The 25198-nt window shown below is 41.6% G+C and overlaps 1 protein-coding gene across 2 annotated transcripts; it reads left to right on the plus strand.

Moving 5' to 3' along the window:
• Positions 1-15289: 15289 nt before the first annotated feature.
• Positions 15290-23819, plus strand: LOC117503480 (12-(S)-hydroxy-5,8,10,14-eicosatetraenoic acid receptor-like). Of its 2 annotated transcripts, XM_034162723.1 has the most exons (4): positions 15290-16798; positions 18870-19275; positions 20495-20723; positions 23125-23819. In XM_034162723.1, the coding sequence occupies exons 1-4, from the start codon at positions 16659-16661 to the stop codon at positions 23379-23381; spliced, it is 1032 nt and encodes a 343-aa protein (XP_034018614.1). In that variant the 5' UTR covers positions 15290-16658; the 3' UTR covers positions 23382-23819. The 2 variants fall into 2 exon arrangements, with proteins under 2 accessions (XP_034018614.1, XP_034018613.1); XM_034162722.1 differs by lacking the exon at positions 23125-23819 and having other exon boundaries at positions 20495-21053.
• The last annotated feature ends 1379 nt before the right edge of the window (positions 23820-25198 follow it).

The raw sequence follows: 25198 nt of genomic DNA on the forward strand, positions 1-25198 counted from the left end.
GGAAAGGGAAACTCCTCCTTAATTCCGAGGGGAACTGAAGAGCACATGGGTAAATTCACTAAACTTACAGCGTTACAACAGTTGTTTTGCACAATATTGAAAGATCTGGTACGACTGTGGTAGTGCGGCAGGGTGAAGGTGAGGAGTGGCGGGGGGGGGGGGGGGGGGGCAGGTAAATGATCTGTGTGCGTGGGAGGAGGTCAGGTCTCAAAGCCAAAAATTCAGTTCATTTTTAGTGTCACTGCTGCCTTTATGTTGACATGGTGTCTCACTGTGGTTCCAGGACGTGGTGGACAGTCTTCGAGAAGTGGTCTTTTTTTCCCAGATCGTCATCCCCTTCATCATCCTGCTCTACTGCACGGTGCACATCGTCAACCGGCTCAGGAAGAAAACTGTCGGGGACAAGACGAAGCTGAGGTGAGCTGTGTTGCTGGTCATCTCTGTCATGGTGGTCTTCTCCTTCTGCTTCCTGCCCTGCGCCATAGCCCGGATGGTTCTGCTGATTGCCAGGGCCAATGACTGGAAGGACACCAAAGAGGACAGCGTGGCAGTGGTCTTTGATGGTCTTATGGTCCTCTCCTACATGGACTGTCTGCTGGATCCACTGGTCTACTCCTTCTGTAGCACCAAGTTTAAAGGGCTCTATTGCGCCACCTATCTGCCGTTCTTGGGGAAAGCAGAAGCAATCCCAATGGACAGCTCAACGGCACATTCATCAAATCCCAAACGCAAAAATCAGGTCATCTGAAAATAAGAACATGCGTCTGCAGGTTGTTGGTTCTCTGCCATCTGAGATGATGAATGTTCTAAAAATATGTTGCACATGTTTTTAAAAAGGGGGCTTTAAAAGGTTTTATATGACAAAGGACATCGCTAATTAAATTTTTATTATTGCTAAACATAACTGTTGGACAGCAACAGTGGACATTTCTGTTTTTTATAAGGACTTATTTATAAAGGACGTTCTCATGTAAATAGGACTGATCCTTATGGATCAGAGACAGCAGTAAATTAATTTTCCTTCTATTTGTCTGAAGGTGGCGCCATACTTCATTGGGAAGTATGTTCAAATTGCAGAGGTCTGGTTCCAAAAAGAGAATGCTGATTGGTTCAGCGTGCAGTGACATCAGTACCTTATTGAACTTTATTATTAATATTATGATGTGTTCCATAGATTGATGTGAAACAACAATGAAAAATGGATCACAGTGATGAGGATAACACGCAATGTGATGATTTCTGTCACACGTGCTACAACTATTCGCAAATTTTGTACCTGTTTTTGTTATTGTTCAAATAAATTTACTACCATGAACATTTTGATTTTAAAAAAGGATCATCTGTCATAATTATTGCAACTGTATGTTCAAGTCTTAAACATCTGGAGTGGTTTCAAGTTCAGAGTATTTCTGGATTTCAGGTCATCTGACTTTATTTGTGCACTTGCAAGTTTTGTTTATGGTATTATGGTGGAGCGAGAGTTTCCAAAAATGAATTTCCTATGGAATGAGACCAGGTTGGTATTTAAACGCATAAGAGGACAATTATGAAGCGTGTTCAAACTCTGAAAATACACATGTGAACAAATATGCCTTAAATTAATCCCACAATAGTCTGTGACCAATTTATCACTTGATTAAAAAAATCATGGAGCATCAAAATCATCATAAAATTACGACGGCGTTTTAGGGGCACATAGAATTTTTTTTTTTTAGACTTCGAGAATAAAGTAATATTACGGGAATAAAGTCGTAATATTATGAGAATAAAGTTGTAATTTTAAGACCGAGAATAAAGTTGTAATTTTACGAGAAAAAAGTCGTAATAATACGAGAATAAAGTCAGAATATTACGAGAATAAAGTCGGAATATTATGCGAATAAAGTTATTTTACGACTTCGAGCATAAAGTCGTAATTTTACGAGAATAAAGTCGTAATATTACAAGAATAAAGTCATAATATAATATTTCGACTTTTTTCTCGTAATATTACAACTTTATTCTCGTAAAATTATGACATTTTTCTCGTAATATTACTTTATTCTCCTAATATTACGACTTCTTTCTCGAAGTCCAAAAAAAAAAAAAAGAAATTCAATGTGGCCCTAAAACTCTGTCGTATAAAATGAATGTAATACCCCAAATGAAAACTGATATCACAAAGGTTTATTTTTTTTAGAAACATGCTCCAGTTTTTGTGTTGTTAAATTTTCTGTGAAATTTTACACCAAAAGTGCAGCATATTTTGGCAGTAAAGACTACTCTGCATAAATTTATATAAAGGCTCTTTCAAATGTGCATAAGTTCAAATATTATATTGTATGAAAGCTAGAACATGTCTTTTTCAGACAAGGATGATGAAAGAGAATTTAAAAAGTTCATCATTCTGCTATAAACAGCTGATCATGAATCTGAAAAATTCCACTTGAATCATCATCATCAGGAACAAAATAATCAGACATAATTTATGAGGCATACCTTTGAAAAAAACATGAAAACATGACTTAAACTGGATATAAAGACAGTGATTCACTTTGACTTCATCAGTAACAAGTTGATGTTGTTTATCATCTACACACAGCGATCTGTGCTGGATTTAATCTGTCTGGGGTGAATTGGTGTCCATCTTCAAGATGTATCGAGGGGCCATATCTCCTAAAGGGCACGGGGCGCCGTCGGCCCCTCATCTCGAACACAACTGCACCATAAACAAATAAAACCTGATCTAAAGCTGAGCAGTTTTAAAATGATGCTAGGGCTCCCCCTGGTGTCAATTTGCAAGCAGACGTGTGCCTTAAAACCATGCAAATGGGTATTTTGAAACATTAGGAAATGTGCCAGTGCTTGAAATACCATATTTTCTTGAGTAATATGTATATGTCACTGACATGAACGAGTGAAGCTCTTCAGTAACTCACCATATCATTTAGGTCCTTCAGACTTTTTTTTCCAAATAATTATAATAATAAAGTAAATGCTTCTGGGGAGCATTAGCATGGCTCAAACCCTTCATGATCTTCAAGATCTCCTCTATTCATGCAAGATCTCCTCTTTGTCTTTGATTTTATTTATTGTTTTATTAAGACAACAAAAAGTTACACAAAAACCTTAGAGAGGATGAACATATCCCAGCAAAAACAATGTAATGAAAAACAGGTTAATCTCCGGTACTGTTTTTTTCCAGGATGTGTTCAATATTTGACATTTCCTGTTTCACTGTGGACTCAAAATTTGGCATTTCCTGTTGGGCCTCTCTGTACCATGAGCTAGCTTGCGCTGGCGCGTTCAGCACCGTCGCTTTGCTCATGTTAATGAGGAAAGTGTGATTTTTCTGTATATAAGTCACACTGGAGTGGGAGTCGCAGGACCTTCCAAATTAGTAAAAAAAACAAAACAAAACATGACTATACTCTGGAAAATACGGTAGTACCACTGCAGTGAGTTGGTCCCTGTGAAAAATGAGTAAATTCAAACATTTCTAAACATCCAAAAATGATTTACTGAGGAGCTATGAGACCTTATTACCATGGGATGGTAAAGTCCCATTAGCACAGATCACCAAATCAGAAATGAAATTTCTAAATTCATCTAAAAATTTTGAATATGGGCAAAAGGGCCTATATAATACAATGAGGAAGCTAGATGGATGTCTATCAGTTTGATTATAACTACTCTTAACAGCCTGTGAGAGGCAGAGAAATAAATGTTAAAAAATCTATAATTGGTAGCTCCATGGGCTACTAAATTCATAACAGATTTAAATATTAAAGAAGCACCTCCACCGTGTTTAATATAACAGGTAACATGAGCATGCAGGTGGACAAGCTTCATTTAAAGGCAGATGTACTTTGGCTTTAGCCATTTTTCACATAAGTTGAATGCATCTAAACCATGCTCCAAAAATATATTATTTATGAACCACAGGCAATAATTGTGAGTGCCAAGGTGCATGTACCAGAAGAGAAACTGTTAAGATTTTTTTATATATATATACTTCAAGCATTGCATATGCACTTTGACCACTGACATCGCTATGCAAAGAGTTAATGGTCACTAGGTTTTTGTGATTATGACCTACAGATGAATAACAAGTGCCCCGGTGGGTGAAAGGTCAGCCTCAAAGGCTCTCTAATCACCTGCTCTGTGGCCTGCTGTAGTTTCCTTGTGTTGTACTACCAGAAAAATTCTATCTTTGTCATTAGATAAGATGCTGATGTCTTCCCCAGTTGGCCTTCGTCCTATTGGGAAAGACACAATCTGGCACAATCAGATGCCTTCGAGCAATAAGAATCACGGAGGTGTGAATCTTTGCTCACAGTTTGGATTAAACTTTAAACAAACCGAAAGAAAGCAAACAAGATTTCAGAAGAGCAGAAAAGCTTTCACAGCAAATCCCTTCACGGTGAATTCTCTGCAGCTGAACCGGTCTGAACGCACTCAGACCGACAGAGTCACCCTGAAATTACGCAACCATGGCAAATAAATATAATTAATATTGTAACCACGCTAACTACAGCAACTACAGAAAGTACTGCTACAACATTAACTACAGACTACAGGGACTAAAACAACTACATGGCGACTACAGCAGCTAATAATCAATAACAATACATTTTATTTATAGGTGCAGAAGCACACAAAGTCACAACAACAGATCAATAAAATTAACAAAACCAGATCAATAAAACTGACATAAGTTTACAGTGTATAAAATCAGTATGAACAGAGATGGAAAACAAACTGAATATGCTTGTTTAAGGAGACGTGTTCTGAGACGTGGTTTGACGATGGAGAGACAGTCGATGTTACGAATGACAGGTGGGAGGGGACACAGAGTGGCTGAAGGATCTCAACATCATGGTGGTCAGGTGGACGGAGGTGACTGAGGTTTCTGGAAGACCTGAGAGCACAAGAGGGTGTGTTTTTGGTGCCAGAGTTCAGAAAGGTATGAAAGAGTGAGGTTATGCATGACCTTAAAAGATGAGGAGCAGACTGGATGACATTATTGATCTGAGCTGCTCTGTAAGTGCCTTGAGGCAGCTTTGTTGTGATTTGGCACTATATAAATAAAATGAATTGATGTGAGCTTGGAACAAAGATGTGGTATCGAGGATGACACCCAGACTGTTGACCTAAGGGGAGGCAGAAACTGAAGACTTATCGATGTGTTTCACTGTCATGTTTGTCAAGGTGGATTTGGTGCAAATATGGAGAATCTCAGTTTATCATAGTTTAGTTTGAGAAAGTTGCCGAAGAACTGGGATTTGATTTACTGAAGGCAATCAGAGAGGGAGGTGGACAGTAAGGTGGAGTTACTTATGGTGGACAGGTAGAGCAGAGTGTCATCCGCAAAGCAATGGAAAAGGATGTTAAATTTACATAAGATATTGTTAAGAAGAAGTAGATAAGTGATAAACCAAAGGGGGCTTAGGACAGAACCCTGGGGAACACCGTGTTGTGAGTGGAAATGGCTGAGATTTTAAAGTTTAAGTTGGATGAACTGAGTGCGGTTGAAAAGACAGGACTTAAAGCAATGCAAGGGTGTGTCAGTGATTCAAATAGAAACTCAGTGTCAAAAGTGATGTTCTTCATAACAGTCCTGTTGGGGAAAGTGTAGTGACACGGACCCACAACAGGGGGTGCAAATGAACGGTCAATAGATGAGCCAAAAGGTAACAATTTAATGTTGTGAATGTGCACAACGATTATACAGACAATCCCAGAATCTGATAGCAGTCAATACACAAAGGTGACGTGTGGGCAGGCTCGAGGATAGAAGAAGTCTGTCCTGAGAAGAGCCGGAACCACACGATTTCCACCGCCACAGAACCTGGTGAATACTGGAGCCGCCAAGTCCTGAATTCCCAGGTGATCACCGTCCCCGACTGTCGGATCTGGTACTGCTGGCGAGGAGCACAAACAGTGAGATGTGGGTGTGTGCACACCCAGTAACAAAAACAGTCAGAAGGTGGAAAGTCACCTCCACCTCTAATCACACACTCGTGCAGCTCCTGTTAAACCACTTATCTGGTTTGGGTGTGAAGCGTAGCCGTCGCTGTTCACACCAAACGCCAATCCAGCAGATAAGGCACACCACAGGAAAACGGCTGCAAAAGAGTTCAGACTATTATTTAAGTTTAAGTCAGAAGAGAAATTACCTTCACAGGTAGATGATATCTCGGCAGCAAGGTGGAGATGACGTCCGGCTTTTATGGAGTGGATTGATGAAGTGGAGATGGGTGACAGCTGTCATGAGTTGATGAGTGACAGCTGTCAACCCCGGCTGTGTCCATGGCGGCAGCGCCCTCTCGTGCCTGAAGCCCGCACTTCAGGCAGGGCGCCCTCTGGTGGTGGGCCAGCAGTACCTCCTCTTCTGGCGGCCCACACAACAAGTCCAACGTCAGCTGCCATAAGGACGTCATGAGTGATTTCTTACCAAAGCTGTTTCTGTCCTACGCACAGGGTGGTAACCGGAGTAGAAGTGTTCAAACAGGTTTTTGTCAGACAGGTGAACATGAACCTGAGATGTAACTGTTTTTGGTTGTTTTTTTGTTGTTGTTGTTTTGAGGATTTTAAATAGAAAAGTTAGGTTAGCGATAGGAAATATGTATTTGAAACTGTTGGGACGTGTACCAGGTTTCTTAAGTATTACAGTAATTGCAGCTGATGTGAAGGATGAAGGAATAAAGCCAGAGATGAGCGAGTGATGTCTGATGGTAGTTATTAGAGAAGACAGAGGAGGCAGGCAGGCTTTTGCCACGACAACAGGAAAGAGATTCATAATCTGGGACGGCTGCACCTGGACCAAAAGCGTCTGGTCGTGGTGTAGCTTGGTAAGGGACATTTAACCAAATATTAGTTGGGGGTGTATGTATATATTTGAGCTTGTGTTATTTTGTCCCTGTGTGGTTTAGAGAAGATCCTAAATAAATTCAATCGTCTGCACCTCATTCTTGTTTTTAGTCATTAATGATGTCATTCCACCCTGACAAAAGAACATTAAAAGCACAAATTATTACCCTGACATTCATGGACATGATGAATGTGTGTAAACCTCCAACCACAGCTGTAGATAGTCCCCTCTGGTAGCCACACGTGGGGAACCGGGGCTTTACCCCTTATGGACTCCGTCAATGAAACTGGTCTTTAAATATCAAAATCATTTGACAAACTGTCATGAAAATAATTTGCTTTATGGTGTTAAATGACAGCGCTTGTCAACGCCAGCTGTGATCCAGTGGTGGGCGTGTCTCAGAGCGGTTGCCAGCTCAGTTACAGAATATAAGTACCCCACATGAAATATACAAGGACCTTTTCAGCATTTATTGGTTTGTTAAAATTAGTGATCTCATGCGGTGTTCACAACTAAAACATCGTGCAACTTATGAACCATATTTAAACGATGTCCATAATAGCGCTCGTAGATGAGCACTTACTAAATTAACTAGCAGTCATGCACTGTGTTGAGATGAGGAGGTAGTCGCCCAAAACCCGACGTCTGGGATCGTGTGTGAACGTTTTGTCACGTGGTTGAAGATGAAGTTCATTTTATTCCCGCGTGCAAAGAGTCTGACGGGGAAACGAAAGTTCTGTTTGGTTATTTTATAAACACTGACACTGAACTTTTCTGATTTGGATGATAACCAGAAAACTATTCTCATGTTGATGCCTGCAGGACACGTTATCTGAGAAGTTAGTAAATACGTACGTCAGGCATTCAAAAAAAAAAAAAGAAAAAAGATATGACCTGTTGATTTTAGTGTGGGGAAGTTTTATTGATGTAACTAGTTTTGGGGGGATTTTCTGTATATGTTTTGCTCTTGTACTTTATGGAGACACACGCTGACCCCTGAAGTTTAGGATTAATAACTACAATAACTACTGTAACTGATCCCAAACATTTGCTTGTCACGTTTACATTTTACAGAACATCCAGAAAGTTTTCACAGCACTTCACTTTTTCCACATTTTGTTATGTTACATCCTTTACTTTTTCCACATTTTGTTATGTTGCATCCTTATTCCAAAAGGGATGAAATTGATTTTTTGCTCAAAATTTGAGGAGGTGATGGTCCAGTGGTTAAGTGTTGGGCTTGAGACCAGAGGATCCTCAGTTCAAATCCCAGCCTGACCGGAAAATCACTAAGAGCCCTTAGCAAGGTCTTTAATCCCCTATTGCTCCCGGTGTGTAGTGAGCGCCTTGTATGGGCACACTCTCACACTGGGGTGAATGTGAGGCATTATTGTAAAGCACTTTGAGCCTCTGATGCAGATGGAAAAGTGCTATATAAATGCAGCCCATTTACCATTTAAAATTATACACACACAATATCCCATAATGACAATGTGAAAAAAGTTTTTTTTTTTTTTTTAGATTTTTGCAAATTTATTAAAACTAAAAGAAATCACATGTAAATAAGTATTCACAGCCTTTGCCATGAAGCTCAAAATTGAGCTTCATGTGGTGTCTCTTGCTTCCACTGATCATCCTTGAGATGTTTCTACAGCTTAACTGGAGTCCACCTGGGGTAAATTCAGTTGACTGGACAAGATTTGGAAAGACACACATATAAGGTCCCACAGTTGACAGTCAGAGCACAAACCAAGCATGACGTCAAAGGAACTGTCTGTAGACCTCTGAGACAGGATTGAGATCCAGTATTCCTCTGTGGAGAGAGGAGAACCTTCCAGAAGGGCAACCATCTCTGCAGCAATCCACCAATCAGGCCTGTATGGTAGAGTGTCCAGGCGGAAGCCACTCCTTAGTAAAAGGCACATGGCAGCCCACCTGGAGTTTGACAAAAGGCACCTGAAGGACTCTCAAACCAGGAGAAACAAAATTCTCTGGTCTGATGAGACAAAGATTGAATTCTTTGGCATCATGTTTGGAGAAAACCAGGCACAATCCCTACAGTGAAGCATGGTGGTGGCAGCATCATGCTGTGGGGATGTTTTTCAGCAGCAGGAACTGGGAGACTAGTCAGGATTGAGGGAAAGATGAATGCGGCAATGTACAGAGACATCCTGGATGAAAACCTGCTCCAGAGCGCTCTTGACTTCAGACTGGGGTGACAGTTCATCTTTCAGCAGGACAATGACCCTAAGCACACAGCCAAGATATCAAAGGAGTGGCTTCAGGACAACTCTCTGAAGGTCCTTGAGTGGTCCAGCCAGAGCCCAGACCTGAATCTGACTGAACATCTCCAAAGAGATCTGAAAATGTCTGTGCACTGACGCTCCCCATCCAACCTGATGGAGCTTGAGAGGTGCTGCAAAGAGGAATGGACCAAACTGCCCAAAGATAGGTGCACCAAGGTTGTGGCATCATATTCAAGAAGACTTGAGGATGGAATTGCTGCCAAAGGTAAGTATTGAACAAAAGTTGTGGATACTTATGAACATGTGATTACTTAGTTTTTAGTTTTAATAAATTTGCAAAAAAAAAATCCAAAACACCTTTCATTTTGTCATTATGGGGTGTTGTGAGTTGAATTTTGAAAGAAAACTGAATTGACTCCATTTTCAAATAAAGGTGTAACATAAAATGTAGACAAAGTGAAGCGCTGTGAATAGTTTCTGCTGGAAAAACATCCCGTTTTCTCAGGTCAGCACAGATTGCCAAGAATCACATCTCAAACCAAATCATCCAGAATGTTTGAATGTGTGCCTGTGTGTGCCTGTGTGATCAGATTACTGTTTCCACAGTGTGTGTGCAGAAACAGTGCAGAGACAGAATCAAACCAGAGTGAGGGCGAGATGTGCGAGGGAGAAGCAGATCAGATTGTGAAATCACACAAACACAAGCAGCATCCAGCCCGCTACTCAGAAACCGCTAACTCACACTTTCGCACATAGACATTAAAAATGAACAGATGGGCACCTGTTTGTGATCATCTTCATCACTGTAGACAGAAGCCAGAAGAGATGTCAATGTTGCAATAAAACCTCACTGCCATGATGCATTGTGGGTACTGTGGGTTTTAATCAGTGCTCATCTAGTCAGGCGGCATTACGGTATTGCCACACCTTTTAAAAGCCAAAAAGGTCAAAAAGAACCAGAAGAAGACTCAAGAAAATCAGCGGCTTAGATTTTGCTTGTGTTCTTTCGACCATTCATTTGATGGTCATCCAATCACAGCCACTGAAGCTGCAGATCTGGTCGTCTGTCATCTTTGATAAGCCAGATGATCTGAGATCTGCACAAGTGGTTTTTTTTTTTTTTTTGTGATCCTGTGGACGAGTTTGAGGGTTTTACTCTCAGGTTGGTTGGTTGGGTCTCCACAGTGCTGAAGGTTTTCTAGAACGTGAAGGATTTCCAGGCATGGGGCATTACGATATTAATTTATATTGTAGACATCCTAAGCTGTCCAGTACACCTCATCTTCTACATACAGAAGACAACAGCAGATGTCTCTGCTCTCTTGGGCTATAATGAGGCACAGCGCAGGCAGATTCCTAAAGCGTTTTTGCTACAGAACACTAAAAAGCTGCTCTGAAGTCCAACGCAGTTTGTTGTGTATTTAACAGAGGCAACACTCGGACAGACCTTACATTAGTGAGTTCACAACGCACAAACACACCGCTTAGACACACACACACCGATTCATACATCTGTGCTCAAACTGTGTGTACAAACATTTGACACACAAATATGGCATCCATCAATGTTATATTAACACTATTTATATATTTAAATCAAGCTTTAAGAATAATTGAATATAATTAAATTATTAGATATAATTAGATTCACTAATGTATTAAATAATCATAAATTTTAAAGTTTTCATTTTCATCATTTATTGTCATAATTTTCCTTCCCACTGTAGCCAAGTGCTTGCTCACAGGGGGTCGTTTTGACCGTTGGGGTTTTACATAATTATTGTATGGCTTTGCCTTACAATATAAAGCGCCTTGGGGCAACTGTTTGTTGTGATTTGGCGCTATATAAAAAAATTGATTGATTGATTGATAATTACACTGTGCAACACAGCAAAGCAGTGAACAAGCTATTGTTTTCAGTTACGTGTGTGTGTGTGTGTGTAAGATAACTCAAAAACAGCTGGACAGATTTCCTTCAAACTCCGTGTAAATATTACTTGGATAGATTTTGTAGTGGTGATTACATGTTTTGAGTAGTTTGGTCAAGGAGAAGAAAAACATAGTCTGTAAACTTGTTTTTTGGAATATCTCAACAACCAGGAAATCAAAATTGAAGATCTAAAGCATATATTGAGAAGCAAAATAATGATGATCGATTGGTATGGATGAAGTCACACACAGTCAAAAACACCTTTACAGACAGATGTATATTTAGTTGTACATTTATATTGTGGTGTGTAGTAGAATGTACATCAGCCCTCTGATGCCTTTCATTCTACTAAGTAAAATTTTATAAAGCATGGATGATGGAGATATTTGATAGCATGATTCCTTTTGCAACACAAAGCAGAATTAATAATAAGTGAAGCCTTCAAAGTTGTTGATGCAGATTTGTATGAAGGAAATGGATGAACTATGTCAATGTGACACTAACGCATTACCAGTGACCACTTTGGTGACTTATTGCTGCATTTTGTTCCTTCAAACTGCAGCAGGAAAACAGTGTTGCAACGGGCAAGTTAAAATTTGTCCGCGTGTTGCACAGTTGTGGTCGTGGGTGCAACAGAGAGCATGTCTGAACACCATCACCAGTGGAATGCGGAGCTGCAGCGAAGCACTGACGCGCAGAAAGTTTTAAATGAGCAGGCGGGTTTGTCATTTTGAACCGAAGGAGATGGTTTAAAAAATGTTAATCTGATGTCTAAACATGTTCATGTTTTTTAACGGCTTTTATTCTAAAATATTCAATTAGCACAAACGTTATGTCGTTCCCATCTACTTGCCAATGCTTAGCGGAAACGTGACGTTAACATTTCCTGAGTTCAGGTCGTTTCACTTCATTCCGGTCAACGATTCAGATCAACACGTAGGTGCGTTTGTTGATGTCTGAAAGTCAACACGTTGATGTTAATAGGATGTGGGAAGGAGCCGAACTCAGCGGCACGCAGGAAAATCAGGAAAGGTTGTTTTTACGTCATCATCTGAGTGGTGAAACGACTATGATGGCACTGGGCTGTCCCAAAGGTTTTGTAATGAAACTGGAGCATTTCGAGTTTGTGTTCATGTTGTACACATATGAACAAATCCTCTCAGAGACTGATGGGGTCTTTGATATCGTCCAGCAGAGGGCCATGGATGTTCTCTACTGCAAAAAAGAATTGAGGCTCTTCTTGCTTTTATCAAAGAGAGGTGGTCAGAGGAGGCTTTCCAGGCTGTTTATGCCAAAGCAGCAGGATTGACATCCAACCCACGAGATGAGCCCAATACCAGGATCCCCGTGAGTGCTACAGAAATCTGTGCATGGCCATCCAGACCCAAGCAGCTTACCCATCCTCCTCCACAGGGGCGGCCCCGACTCAGCCCGGCTCCCTACGGGGGAAGGCCTACAGATCTCTTATGACACAGTGCCAATGCTACAGTGCAGAGGAGTCATGGCAGACAATAGAGCGCTTCGCTCTCAGACTGCAGGCTTACTTGTAGTTCCTAGGGTTTGTAAGAGTAGAATGGGAGGCAGAGCCTTCAGCTTTCAGGCTCCTCTCCTGTGGAACCAGCTCCCAATTCAGATCAGGGAGACAGACACCCTCTCTACTTTTAAGATTAGGCTTAAAACTTTGCTTTTTGCTAAAGCTTATAGTTAGGGCTGGATCAGGTGACCCTGAACCATCCCTTAGTTATGCTGCTATACTTAGACTGCTGGGGGGTTCCCATGATGCACTGAGTGTTTCTTTCTCCTTTTGCTCTGTATGCACCACTCTGCATTTAATCATTAGTGATTGATCTCTGCTCCCCTCCACAGCATGTCTTTTTCCTGGTTCTCTCCCTCAGCCCCAACCAGTCCCAGCAGAAGACTGCCCCTCCCTGAGCCTGGTTCTGCTGGAGGTTTCTTCCTGTTAAAAGGGAGTTTTTCCTTCCCACTGTCGCCAAGTGCTTGCTCACAGGGGGTTGTTTTGACCGTTGGGGTTTTTACGTAATTATTGTATGGCCTTGTCTTACAATATAAAGCGCCTTGGGGCAACTGTTTGTTGTGATTTGGCGCTATATAAATAAAATTGATTGAAATTGATTGATATAAGCTGTTTTCCCAGGCATCAGACTGTGGCTGCCCACTGTTCTTTGTGGTTGGATTGTGTCTAACTGTAATTAGGATAGGTTAAATGCAGAGGACATATTTCGTTGTATGTATGTATGTATATGTACAATGACAATAAGGGCTCTATTCTATTCTTTTCTATTCTATTCTATCCTTGATAATCTCATGGAGCAGATTCCTCAGCGTTTTCACATTTGGAAAGTTTGAACTTCTTACAATCAGCCAATCCAGGGAAGATTGATGACATGAGAGAAGTGTTTCCACAGGAGGCATTCCAGAGTGTTCTGAAAACTTATGGCCAATACTGTGATTCAGGCTGACTGAGGTTTGAACATCAAGTCCTGTATTGAAATCAGGACTAACAGGAGAAAGCTGTGTTTTCCTAAAAGACAAGATGTTGGACAGTGCAATGCCTTAGCTGTACACACCGCTATTGTTAGTGGCAACAATTTACTCCAATTATTGGAGCTACATCTGCGGGTGTAGAAATGAGCTTCTTCTGTTTAAAAAGTCTTAAGTCTTACACCCGCAACACAATGGGCCACGACCATCTAAGCAGCCTACTTGGTACGATAGGGTCACAGACCATGTTCTTGAAATGGAACGGAAGGCAGAATTTACATATCAATAAACTTACTAATTTTATGATATAAGGAAACAATGAGCTTCTCCTCTGTGAAAGACTGGAAATCTTGCTTTTGTTATTAGAATTAACATTAATAGTAACTATAACACTCAACAAAATAAGCCCCAATAATAAAAGTAAACTACCCCAATGCTCAATAATTGTTGGGAAGGTGTCGTGACACGGACCCACAACAGGGGGCGTTAATGAACGGACAATGGATAAGCCAAAAGTAACAATTTAATGTTGTGAATCGCACAACGACATACAGACAATAACAATAATGTGGATTGTCAATTATACACAAGGTGACGTGTGGGCAGGCTTGAAGATAGAAGACGTCTGGCGAGAGAAGAGCCGGATCCCACACAGCTTCCACTACCAACGGATCTGAAGAACACCGGAGCCGCCAAGCCCTGCGCCCCAGGTGGCCACTGTCTTCAGCAGTCAGACCCGGTACTGCTGGCAGAAAACAGAAACAGTTAACGGTGGGTGTGTGAATACACACCCAGCAATCGTGTAAAGCTTAGTTCCTCCGGGAGGGAGAACCTCCACCTCCAGACACAGAATCATCCGTGCAGCTCCTGTCAGTCACTCTCCCTGGAAGGAGTGTGAGGCGAAGACGTCGCAAGTCACAATATCCGCCAATCCAGTTACAGACTGAGTCCACAGGATACACGGCTGCACACAGAACAATGTTCAAACACTCAGAAAATCACAGCAGAGAAAGATTACCTGGAACGGTAGCTGATTTCTCAGCGAGGAGGTGGAGTTGCAGTCCGGCTTATATGGTGATGAGTTGAACAAGTGACAGCTGGTGCTGATAAGTGACAGCTGTCACTCCCAGCGGCTCCGACGCCCTCTCGTGCTTGAAGCCCACACTCCAAGCAGGGCGCCATCTGGTGGTAGTGGGCCAGCAGTACCTCCTCTTCAGCGGCCCACACAACAATAATCCCAAATTAAGGATCTGATAATACAAAGAAAAAAGGTGCGATTTATACTTTGGTGGAAATTATACGTCGGAAAATATGTTACATGTTCCAAAATGCTTAAGTCGAGAAAAATAAGGCTGCTGCTCTTTTATAATTCAACTTTATGTTTCTGTTAAGATGCTGCGTTACAATTTGAAATGGAGGAGAAATCACCCAACATTACCCCAATTTGATTTGATGAAGATTATGACTATGGTATACTCGATCCAGAGGGGGCGATATCCTCCAACAGGTTAGCCGTATCAGCAACTCCAACTTCTACTCTACAAATAAGAAAGCGAAGAGACTCGGGCAGCCTGTCTCTAGCCCCACGCAAAAGCTACAGAGATCCATCTTTTTGCATTTGTTGCAGTGGGTAAAGAAAACTGCAAATAAATGAGACAAATGGTTCACTCACTGCTATCACAGTGTGTCATATGAACCACATGGTTTTGCACAACACTCCAGGCACATCATGTGATGTGTAAATGTGGTGCTAATAGCTCAGAATGTAGCCACTGAAACCAGGGACCACCTCCAGATCAAGGAATTCCACAACAATGTGCTAGTTCATACAAAATACCAGAACAAACAAAATTTTCAGAGCAACTCAAAGGGTTTTTAGTAAATTCCAAGCTCTGTTGTAAACCGTTAGTAACAGAAGCTAGTAGCATTAGCATTAATCCCATTCTTGCTTTCATGGATATGCATCCCGAATGGTCCTGGTTTACAATGGTGCCTGTTAATTTGATCTAGAAGACATGAAAAATAAAACATCCTGACCACACTTGGGGTAAAACCTTAGCACAACCTTGATGCTTCCAGAAAACCTGCCAGCGATGCCTCAGTATAGATGATGGCGCTACAGTCTCCACGGAAATGCAAGAGATTACCAAAGTATGTCAACGTTTGAATATCTTGAAAATCCCATCATGGTTGAAACAAAACTACGGTACAATGACTCTGACTGAGGCATTGGCAAGGTTTCAAACCGTCACCTTCCTTATGAAAGTGAGAACAAGGCTTTATTATTTGCTTTTATCTCATTTTTTTCTGCCTTATCAGCTGCCATGAAGATTCCAGAGAATTTTTTTTTTTTTTTTTTTACAGAAAACACCCACTAGGTGGCGATAGAGACAGTGTGACCTCTCGTTGTGTTGTCCATTGTTTCAGGCTTTGTGATGGACATTTAAGACGTGATCAGGATCCAGTGATAATCACAAACGTACAGTCGTGTTGTTGATCTCGGCAGCGCCCTGCCATCATTACCAACCAACCACTCGTGATCCTGGACAAGTTCAGACACAACAGTGTCGTCCCACAGGCAGGAACCTGAGGAATTTCGTCACCTGGTAAACACCCTGATTTTCCATGTAGCAGTTTTCTGACTGCACAGGATGTGTCAGCACTTCCCATCACAGCATCTTCTGCTTAATTGATTCATCTCGCGGCCGCACAGAAACACTCTCAGAAAAAGTGAAGTGGCATCCTGCCCCGTGAGATACATCCTTCTGTTTAAACTCCACCTCCGGCTGCTCGATAAGTGATTCCTCTCTCAAAGATCAGTCCCACTTTCACACCACGAGGACTGAGAACCCAAACAAGGCAGGACGTGTTCAGTCTGCAGGCTGTGAAGCGTTTTGTTCCGCGGGTTACTCTGCAGTGTGTCTTTACTGCCGCGGTTTTCACTGAGCTGCAGGATCGCTGGGAACCTGCCAGACCAGAACTGTGGAATTTGACAGATCCCATCGTGTCTGAGAAAAGAGACTGAACAACAGGAAACTGCAACCAGCTCAGACTTTAAGGAATTAAAGGAACTCTGACTGCCAGAAGGTTTAGAACTTCCAGCACGGATACCAGCAGTCAAAAAACCATGTCTCAAGTGAATTCATCAATCGACAACTGCAACACGCCCAACGAGGTCACATACAAGACGCTTTCTGGGCTGATGATTTGTCAGTTCGTGGTGGGGCTGCCGCTCAACCTGTCCGTCCTCTACATCTTCCTCTTCAGGTACAAATCGACTGAAACCTTTAATCTGTGAGTCGCCGGTCAGGAAAATGAGCTCTGCCTTTTAATTGTTGTTAGCCCTTTATTCAAAAGAGGTCACATCTTCATCAGCTTTTCCAACTTTAACCATGTAATCCCGTTCAATTTTCAGGAACCTGACTAAATTTAATTCATGATGAAATGTCTTTGCTATAAAGTACTTTTATTTCTGTTGTATATTTTCAGAATTACAGCTAGTTTTATAGCAATTGGGGAAGGGGGGGGGGTGTGAATTGGTGAGATTTACGAAATGAAGGGGAACGTGCACGCACAAGGTCCAAAAATCATGCAATCAATGGAAAAACTCAGAAAAACACATCCAGTAAATATACAATAAAACTGACGTATGGTCACTGCTAGTCTTGATAACCGACCCAGCAGCGCTGTGACTGTCATCTAGCAGGTATCCAGCAAAACCTCTGTGTGTGAAATGTGTTAGCCGCGTCTCTCCCTGTCTTTTTGTTTCCATCTTACGCTGGTTTTTGGCACTTAAAAGTCACAAATGAACATTAATTACTGCATTTCTTAAGCTCGGTATGTAGCACAGCAGCGCCGTGTGACCCTCAAACAGGCATGCTGGGATATTAGGTTTCCCAGTGTGTCATGGCGTCTTCTCACTGTATTTTAACTGACGTCAATTAAAAAATAATAAAAACAATTCTAGAAAAGGAACATTTTGTTGGTATTGACAAACTAAGATTGTAAATTCTTTATTCAGAACTGGAAGTTGTGTTTATCGGGAGAAATTCCATCCTTCTGGAAAACTTTAATATTTTAAAAACAAGAACCAAAAAAACTCTCAAAATCTATTTTTTATACATTAATATATTATATTATATATACTAGGAGGCTAAAACAACAACAAAAAAATCATGCATTTCTGACATTTATAAATGCCCTTTGTTTTTTAACTTAATTTTGGGTTTCAAGTAAGAAATGCAGGCAGCACAGTGTCTTAGTGGTTAGCACTGTTGCCTCACAGCAAGAAGGTTGTGGGATCGATACCCACTCGGGCCTTTCTGTGTGGCGGTCGTGTGGCTTCCCTCCCAGTGCGCCAGCTTCTTCACACATCCAAAGACATGCAAACCGGTAACATTAAATTGACCGTAGGTGTGAATGTGTCTGTCGGCCTACAGGTGGCATCCTGTCCAGGGTGGGACAGGTGCTGGGAAAGACTCCAGATGATGTTTTTCAAACCTGACATTTGAACAGTTTATAATGAAAACATATTCCTGCACTCGTTCTGTTCTTAATCATTTTGAAATTCAGCTGTATTTTCCACACTTCAGATGACGACGTGCAGCTGCTGTTGTAATGATAATGATGATGGCTTCTTACGTCGCTGTTTGTTTCTATGACTACAGCAGCACATCATTCTGTAGACCACCTGAGTAGATGTTACACAGTCATTGTCTGCTTGAAGCTCTGATGATTAACCCCTGAGTCTGATTCACACCACGACGTGCCTGTAAGATCACACAACACGGGACGCATCCTTCTTCACCTTCTCCAGTCTGGACCGCTGAGAGTCATCACAGACTCAACATATAGAAACGCTGCCATGTGGGGAAACAAATTCCAGCCCCGTGGTCCTCAGCTCAGAGTGCAGCTTAGAACAATAAAAAATAAAACAAAACAAAAATAGATAAATGAATTAAATGAACTCAGAATGCAGCTTAGGATAAAGTAATAATACTAACAATGATGATGATAATAGAGTGTATCTTAGAGCTTAATAATAATAATAATAAAATCATAATAAAAATAAATGTCAAATTTCATGCCATTCGATTATCCCATTAATGAGAAAACCCATCGTAAATTAAATAGCTGTGCACATGGTCAAAGTCAAAGCCAAAAAACCTCCAAAGAGAGAAAAGATATGGAAGTTTCTGCTCCCTAACCTGCATATGTTCATAGAGTGAGAATAAAAATACTTGAGGGTGTTTTTTAAAATGACTTCTCCTTTCACTCAGCCTAAAAAAAATGAACTTTGCCAAAGTCAAATAAATCAGTGTTCCATCTTCCTCTTCAGGTTCAAGTTCTGGAAAACCAAAAGCATCTTCCTCTTCAACATTGTGGTCGCTGACTTCCTGTTGGTGGCTTGTCTTCCTGCCAAGGCTTACTACTACCAACACGGGCTGCGGCGCAGCAACAACCACATCATGTGCAAGATCATGCTCTTCATGTTGTTCCTGAACCGCGGAGCCAGCATCGCCTTCCTGACCATGCTCTCCATCGACCGTTACTTCAACGTGGTGCATCTGGGCCGGAGGAACTTTGTCAAAATAATAAAGAAATCTCCTCAGGTTTCCGTCGTCATCTGGCTGCTGCTGCTTCCTCTCACCACCCCCACCATGGTCAACACCTTCGAGTGCTGCCACAGCCACAGCCACGAGTACGAGTGGCCGGGTCATAATGTGGCCGACACCTTCAGAGAAGTAAGAACAACAACAAACTGGGGGGGGGGGAGCTGCGATTCTTACATTTACTTTGACTTCTATTGACTGCTGAGAGTATGAACCCATGAAATTTCATGTTTTTTCTGGTCAGCTTAATTTAATTTGTTCATCCATTCTTATATTTTATTAAAATTCTCCACACATTAGAATTGAAGACAAGTCAGAACTGCAGGCACGTCAGTCCAGTAGCCGTACCCTCTTCTTCTGCAGCCATGTCTTTGTAATGTGTGCAGAATGTGGTTTTGCATAGTGTTGTTGAAAAATGCATGGACGTCCCCAGAAAAGATGTTATCTTGAAGCCTCTAAAATTTAAAAATGTACTTTTCTGCATTAACCTTTTAAACCCTAGAGTCCCCAAATTTGGCGACTTGCCCTGTTTTGGAACATTTGAACACTCGTAACTAACCAATGCTGACACCAACATACACTTATTATACATGAAAATGTCAATAAAGTCTCCTCTACAAAAGCATCCACTTCAATCACATATCAACTAACCACAGCTGAAACACCAAGCAAATGAAGGCATAAATCGGAATTCATTTTTTGGGAAAAAAAAAACCTCATTCACTCCTACCAAGTATTATTTACTTTCAGTTTTTTTGCATCCACAACATCCCCTAGGACCTGTCTTTTAGCTGATCCAAACTTTTGCATTTTTGACCTTGTACAAGCTGAGAAATAAATCATAATGTATGGGTATGTGATTTTGGTGAAATAGGCTCTAGGGCTTAAGGGGTTAAATGCTACTGTAACAGAAGCATAAATTACCTTTGCCAAGGGCACTGACTCAACCCCGCACCATGACAAACCCTTTTAGACTTACTGCTGTTTTGAGGACCTGTAATAACTAAAAAAAACAGTAATTGGACACCCACGTGTCACCTGGCCATGACAGACAGAAGACTACACTGGAGATAGACGGGTGTCCTCCCTGGGTGGTCCCTATCCAGGACCCAAAGCGGTTTCCTGCTGTAGTGGATGCAGTGACCTGACCTAACTTGATCATGTTCACAATGTGGCGGACGGCCAACCAAAACTGAAGGATACAAATTGTTTGATATTAATTTTTCTGACTGTCCAACAAAATTATTTTACAAAACAAGTGTTTTTATTTCACAATCAGAACTCCAGTGTTCACTTACATGAAAGTGACTGTGCGCTTGTACCAAATCCAACCACTATTTTTTTTTCTCAGATCGTCGTCTTCTCACAGATCATCATCCCCTTCATCATTCTGGTCTACTGCACGGTGCGAGTCAACCGGCGGCTGAAGAAGAAGACTGTGGGCGATAAGACCAAGCTGAGGAGGGCCGTGTGTGTGGTCACGTCTGTCGTGCTTGTCTTCACCATCTGTTTCCTGCCATGCACCCTGGCCAGAGTGGCTCTGCTGACAGTCCGCGCGTACGCCGAATACAACAATGATAGTACGTTTAAGTGCATTCTGAGAGCAAGTCCCAAGTCCAGATATAAAAAAAACAAACAGATCACAAATAGTTTCCATACCGGGTCGGTCGAGGTCTGGTTTAACAATGGCTGCTACCAGTACTGTTGCCCAACAGGGTGCCGGGGGAAACTGTGCTGGTGTTCAATGAAGAAAGAGGAGAAAAAGAGTCCTGAAGGGAACAGAGCTGATAAGTGTTGTATGGCTGGGGGGCCTGGCTGCCTTTTTGTTTCTGTCTTTTGTTTTTCCTTCCAGGTGGCTTGCATTTGGGACTGAGTGGCTGTGTAGCTGAGTTTATCAGGACCTCACCCTGATCACCTGAGGCTGATCACCTGCGGCTCGTCAGGACTCACAGCTGTGGTGCATCTACATGGATTGGAGCATGGTGGCATTTGAGACTGGAGTACACGGTGTGTATTTGCCAGAGACTCGACCTTGTGACCAGACGGGTGAGATCGTCGTCTCGGGAGCCATCTCATCATCAGTGGATGCAGAGAACGTCCAGGTTTGATGCATGGTCTGTGAAAGAGGAGGGGGTGAGGTCTCACGCTCGTCAGCACACTTCCTGAGGTACGTTAGATTTTGTGACTAACATTTATACAGTCAGTAAATGTGGTGTCCCTCACACCTTATTATATTGAGCTGTATGTTGGTCGTTTAAATCAGCTTCCACTGCAGTGGAGTTTTGTGAACTGGATGTTCCATGCCTGCAGCATGGGAAGCTGATTAGTAATTAAGCCAGGAAGTGTTTGCTGTTTGTGCACCTTTGAGCGGTCTCTCTGTGTGTTGAGTGTGGACTCACATAATGATTCCTTCTTTCACAGACTCGGTTTGTCGCGGCCACCTGGGGGGTGTCGGCGGGGTCCTTGGGTCCGAACCAGTTCTGGCTCCGGACCGTTAGCGCTGCTGGGAGCGCACCGCAATCCACCACGCCAGACCGCGCACTTTTATATTTTTCACAGCACTGTTATGTTCATTAAACTCTGTTATCCTTTGTACCGTGCTCTGCTTATTTTATACTGGGTCCTTCAAACGCTGGTCGGTTCTCCGGGCTGCGTCCGACACATAACAATAAGGAAACAATGGGTGTAGATACAGTATCAAGTAGAGGAATGTGGAAGGTCAGATGGTGGTGGATTTTGCAAAAAACCTGCAGAATTGGTAAGGTTGACAGCCAAGAAGGTACTGGGTGTGATATCTGGACAGCGAAAGGAAGACTAGAAGACCTTGTAGGAACAAAGATATACAGAAAGGTTTAAGGAGGAAGGAGATAGGGAAAAAGAGCCTGGTAGTGGTCAGAGAGATGAAGAAAGTAGACAGGAGAACAATGAGATGCAGTGTAAGGTGGAAAAACTAATTAAAAGGGCACACAGCGAGCTGTACATGAAGATCAACACTAAGCAAGATGAAAAAGACTTGTACCAGTGGGCCAAATAGAGGGACTGAGGTGAAAAAACAAACAGATGAAAACATACTAACAAGTAAGGAGAGTCTGTTGAGAAGGTGGAGGTAGTACTTTGAGGACCTGACAAATATTGAAAATAAGAAGAGAATGCTACATAATCTGAGTCATTAATAAGGATGAAGTGAGGACAGCTATGAATAGGATGAAGAGTGGAAAGACAGTTGGCCCAGATGATATACCAGTAGAGTCACAGACATTTTTAGGAGAGGTAACAATATGTTTTTTAAAACTAGATTGTTTAATAAAATCTAGGAATGTTAGAGTGTGCCTGTAGAACAGGGGTGATGTGCAGAGATGCAATATCTACTGAGGCATAAAGTTGATCAACCACAGCACGAAACTGTGGGAAAGAGTTGTGGAAACTAGTATGAGAACAAAAGATGGGCGAGCAGCAATATGATTTCCTGCAGAAAAAGGAACGAATGCTTATGACCGAGTGCCACAAGATGAGTTGTAGTATTACATGAGGAAGTCTGTAGTGGCAAAGAAGTATGTGAGGGTGGTGCAGGATATGTACAAGGACAGCAGTGAGATGTGCTGATAGCCTCAGAGCCTCTTCTTATTTGCAGTGGTAACAAACAAGACCAGACAGGAGTTTCCATGGACTGTGATGTTTGCAGATGATACTGTGATCTGTAGTGAGAACAGACAGCAGATTGAAATCAGCCTGAACATGTGGAGATATGCTCTGGAGAGAAGGGGAATGAAAATCAGTAGGAGGAAGACGCAATAAGGTTTGTTGAATCATAAGTCTGCAAGAAGTAAAAGTGGAAAGTGTTTTTATTTGATTGCTGTATTACAAAGTAGCAAAAAAAGACATGCTAGCATATAATAAAGAGTAAATTATAAGACAATTTGGGTGTTTTGTACAAACACATATTTGTTTATTAACTGATTTCCTTTTTTCTTTTACCCCCAGAGTCGTGGCAGGGTGCAGAGGACATTGCAGTTCAAGTCTATGATGCCCTGGTGGTTCTTTCCTACACAGACTGCCTGTTAGACCCTCTGATATACTGCTTCTGCCAGTCGGGGTTTAAAGATGCCTACATATCTACCTTCTGTCCCCATTTCATCAAAAGGAGACTGCTGAGCAGCAACTCCAGCACACAAACTGGAACGACAACAACAACCACATCTGGAATAAGAACAATTATCTCGCCCCTGACTGAGAAATGATGCCTAGATTCATTTATTTTTTTATGATTTTTTGTGGGACAACAGAGTTTGTTTCCGTTTAAGGCTCAACAGACTGGAGGAGTTTTCAGTTTTGTTGTCAGGTTCAACTTTTGGCAACAGAGCCGGCAGTGTTCAGTGCTTGTACAGAAGATACACATCAAACCTCACAGCTTTCTGGTTCACAAACTCCATAGCTACAGGTAACGAGCATTTCTTTTAAAAAGTAAAACATAATGAAATTGGGATTCTCCTGTTTATACATATAATGCACCACCAAATTGGCATTCTCATCTCACGTTTGTTTAATACAGTCTTCTGACGTGTGTGTGTGTGTGTGTGTCGGTGTGTATATACAGTAGTGTTCAGAATAATAGTAGTGCTATGTGACTAAAAAGATTAATCCAGGTTTTGAGTATATTTCTTATTGTTACATGGGAAACAAGGTACCAGTAGATTCAGTAGATTCTCACAAATCCAACAAGACCGAGCATTCATGATATGCACACTCTTAAGGCTATGAAATTGGGCTATTAGTAAAAAAAAAAAAAGTAGGAAAGGGGGTGTTCACAATAATAGTAGCATCTGCTGTTGACGCTACAAACTCAAAACAGTTATGTTAAAACTGCTTTTTTAGCAATCCTGTGAATCACTAAACTAGTATTTAGTTGTATAACCACAGTTTTTCATGATTTCTTCACATCTGTGAGGCATTAATTTTGTTGGTTTGGAACCAAGATTTTGCTGGTTTACTAGTGTGCTTGGGGTCATTGTCTTGTTGAAACACCCATTTCAAGGGCATGTCCTCTTCAGCATAAGGCAACATGACCTCTTCAACTATTTTGACATATCCAAACTGATCCATGATACCTGGTATGCGATATATAGGCCCAACACCATAGTAGGAGAAACATGCCCATATCATGATGCTTGCACCACCATGCTTCACTGTCTTCACTGTGAACTATGGCTTGAATTCAGAGTTTGGGGGTCGTCTCACAAACTGTCTGCGGCCCTTGGACCCAAAAAGAACAATTTTACTCTCATCAGTCCACAAAATATTCCTCCATTTCTCTTTAGGCCAGTTGATGTGTTCTTTGGCAAATTGTAACCTCTTCTGCACATGTCTTTTATTTAACAGAGGGACTTTGTGGGGGATTCTTGCAAATAAATTAGCTTCACACAGGCGTCTTCTAACTGTCACAGCACTTACAGGTAACTCCAGACTGTCTTTGATCATCCTGGAGCTGATCACTGGGTGAGCCTTTGCCATTGTGGTTATTCTTCTATCCATTTTGATGGTTGTTTTCCGTTTTCTTCCACTCGTCTGTTTTTTTGTCCATTTCAAAGCATTGGAGATCATTGTAGATGAACAACCTATAATTAAAAAAAGTTTTTTTTTTGTTTTTTTTTGAAAAATTATTAAAAATATTTTTAAAAACCTTTAAAAAAAAAATCACATGTACATAAGTATCCACAGTCTTTGCTATGAAGCTCAAGATTGAGCTCAGGTGCATCCTGTTTCCACTGATCATCCGTGAGATGTTTCTACGCCTTAACTGGAGTTCACCTGGGTAAAATTCAGTTGATGACCTGAACTTTTTTCATGGTGTCATTATGGGGTGTTTTGCATAGAATAAGGCTGTAGCATAAGGAAACATGGGAAAATCCTGTGATACTCTGCCAGGAACCCTTTGGGAGTTCAAAGTAATTGGAGATGTTGTTCAGGTGATCTGCTTTGGGGCTTAAATTGAGTTGACTATGGAGGCCTCCCTCTGGAGGATTTGTGGAACAGACTTCAAGGTAACCCAAGAGCACAA

The sequence above is a fragment of the Thalassophryne amazonica genome, chromosome 21 (assembly GCF_902500255.1).
Source record: "Thalassophryne amazonica chromosome 21, fThaAma1.1, whole genome shotgun sequence".
Lineage (NCBI taxonomy): Eukaryota > Metazoa > Chordata > Actinopteri > Batrachoidiformes > Batrachoididae > Thalassophryne > Thalassophryne amazonica.

Coding starts and splice junctions, on each gene's coding strand:
- LOC117503480 (XM_034162722.1), top strand. CDS start 16,659: ATGTCTCAAGTGAATTCATCAATCGACAACTGCAACACGCCCAACGAG. Junction 16,799..18,869: donor CTCTACATCTTCCTCTTCAG/GTACAAATCGAC, acceptor CTTCCTCTTCAG/GTTCAAGTTCTGGAAAACCA. Junction 19,276..20,494: donor TGGCCGACACCTTCAGAGAA/GTAAGAACAACA, acceptor TTTTTTTCTCAG/ATCGTCGTCTTCTCACAGAT.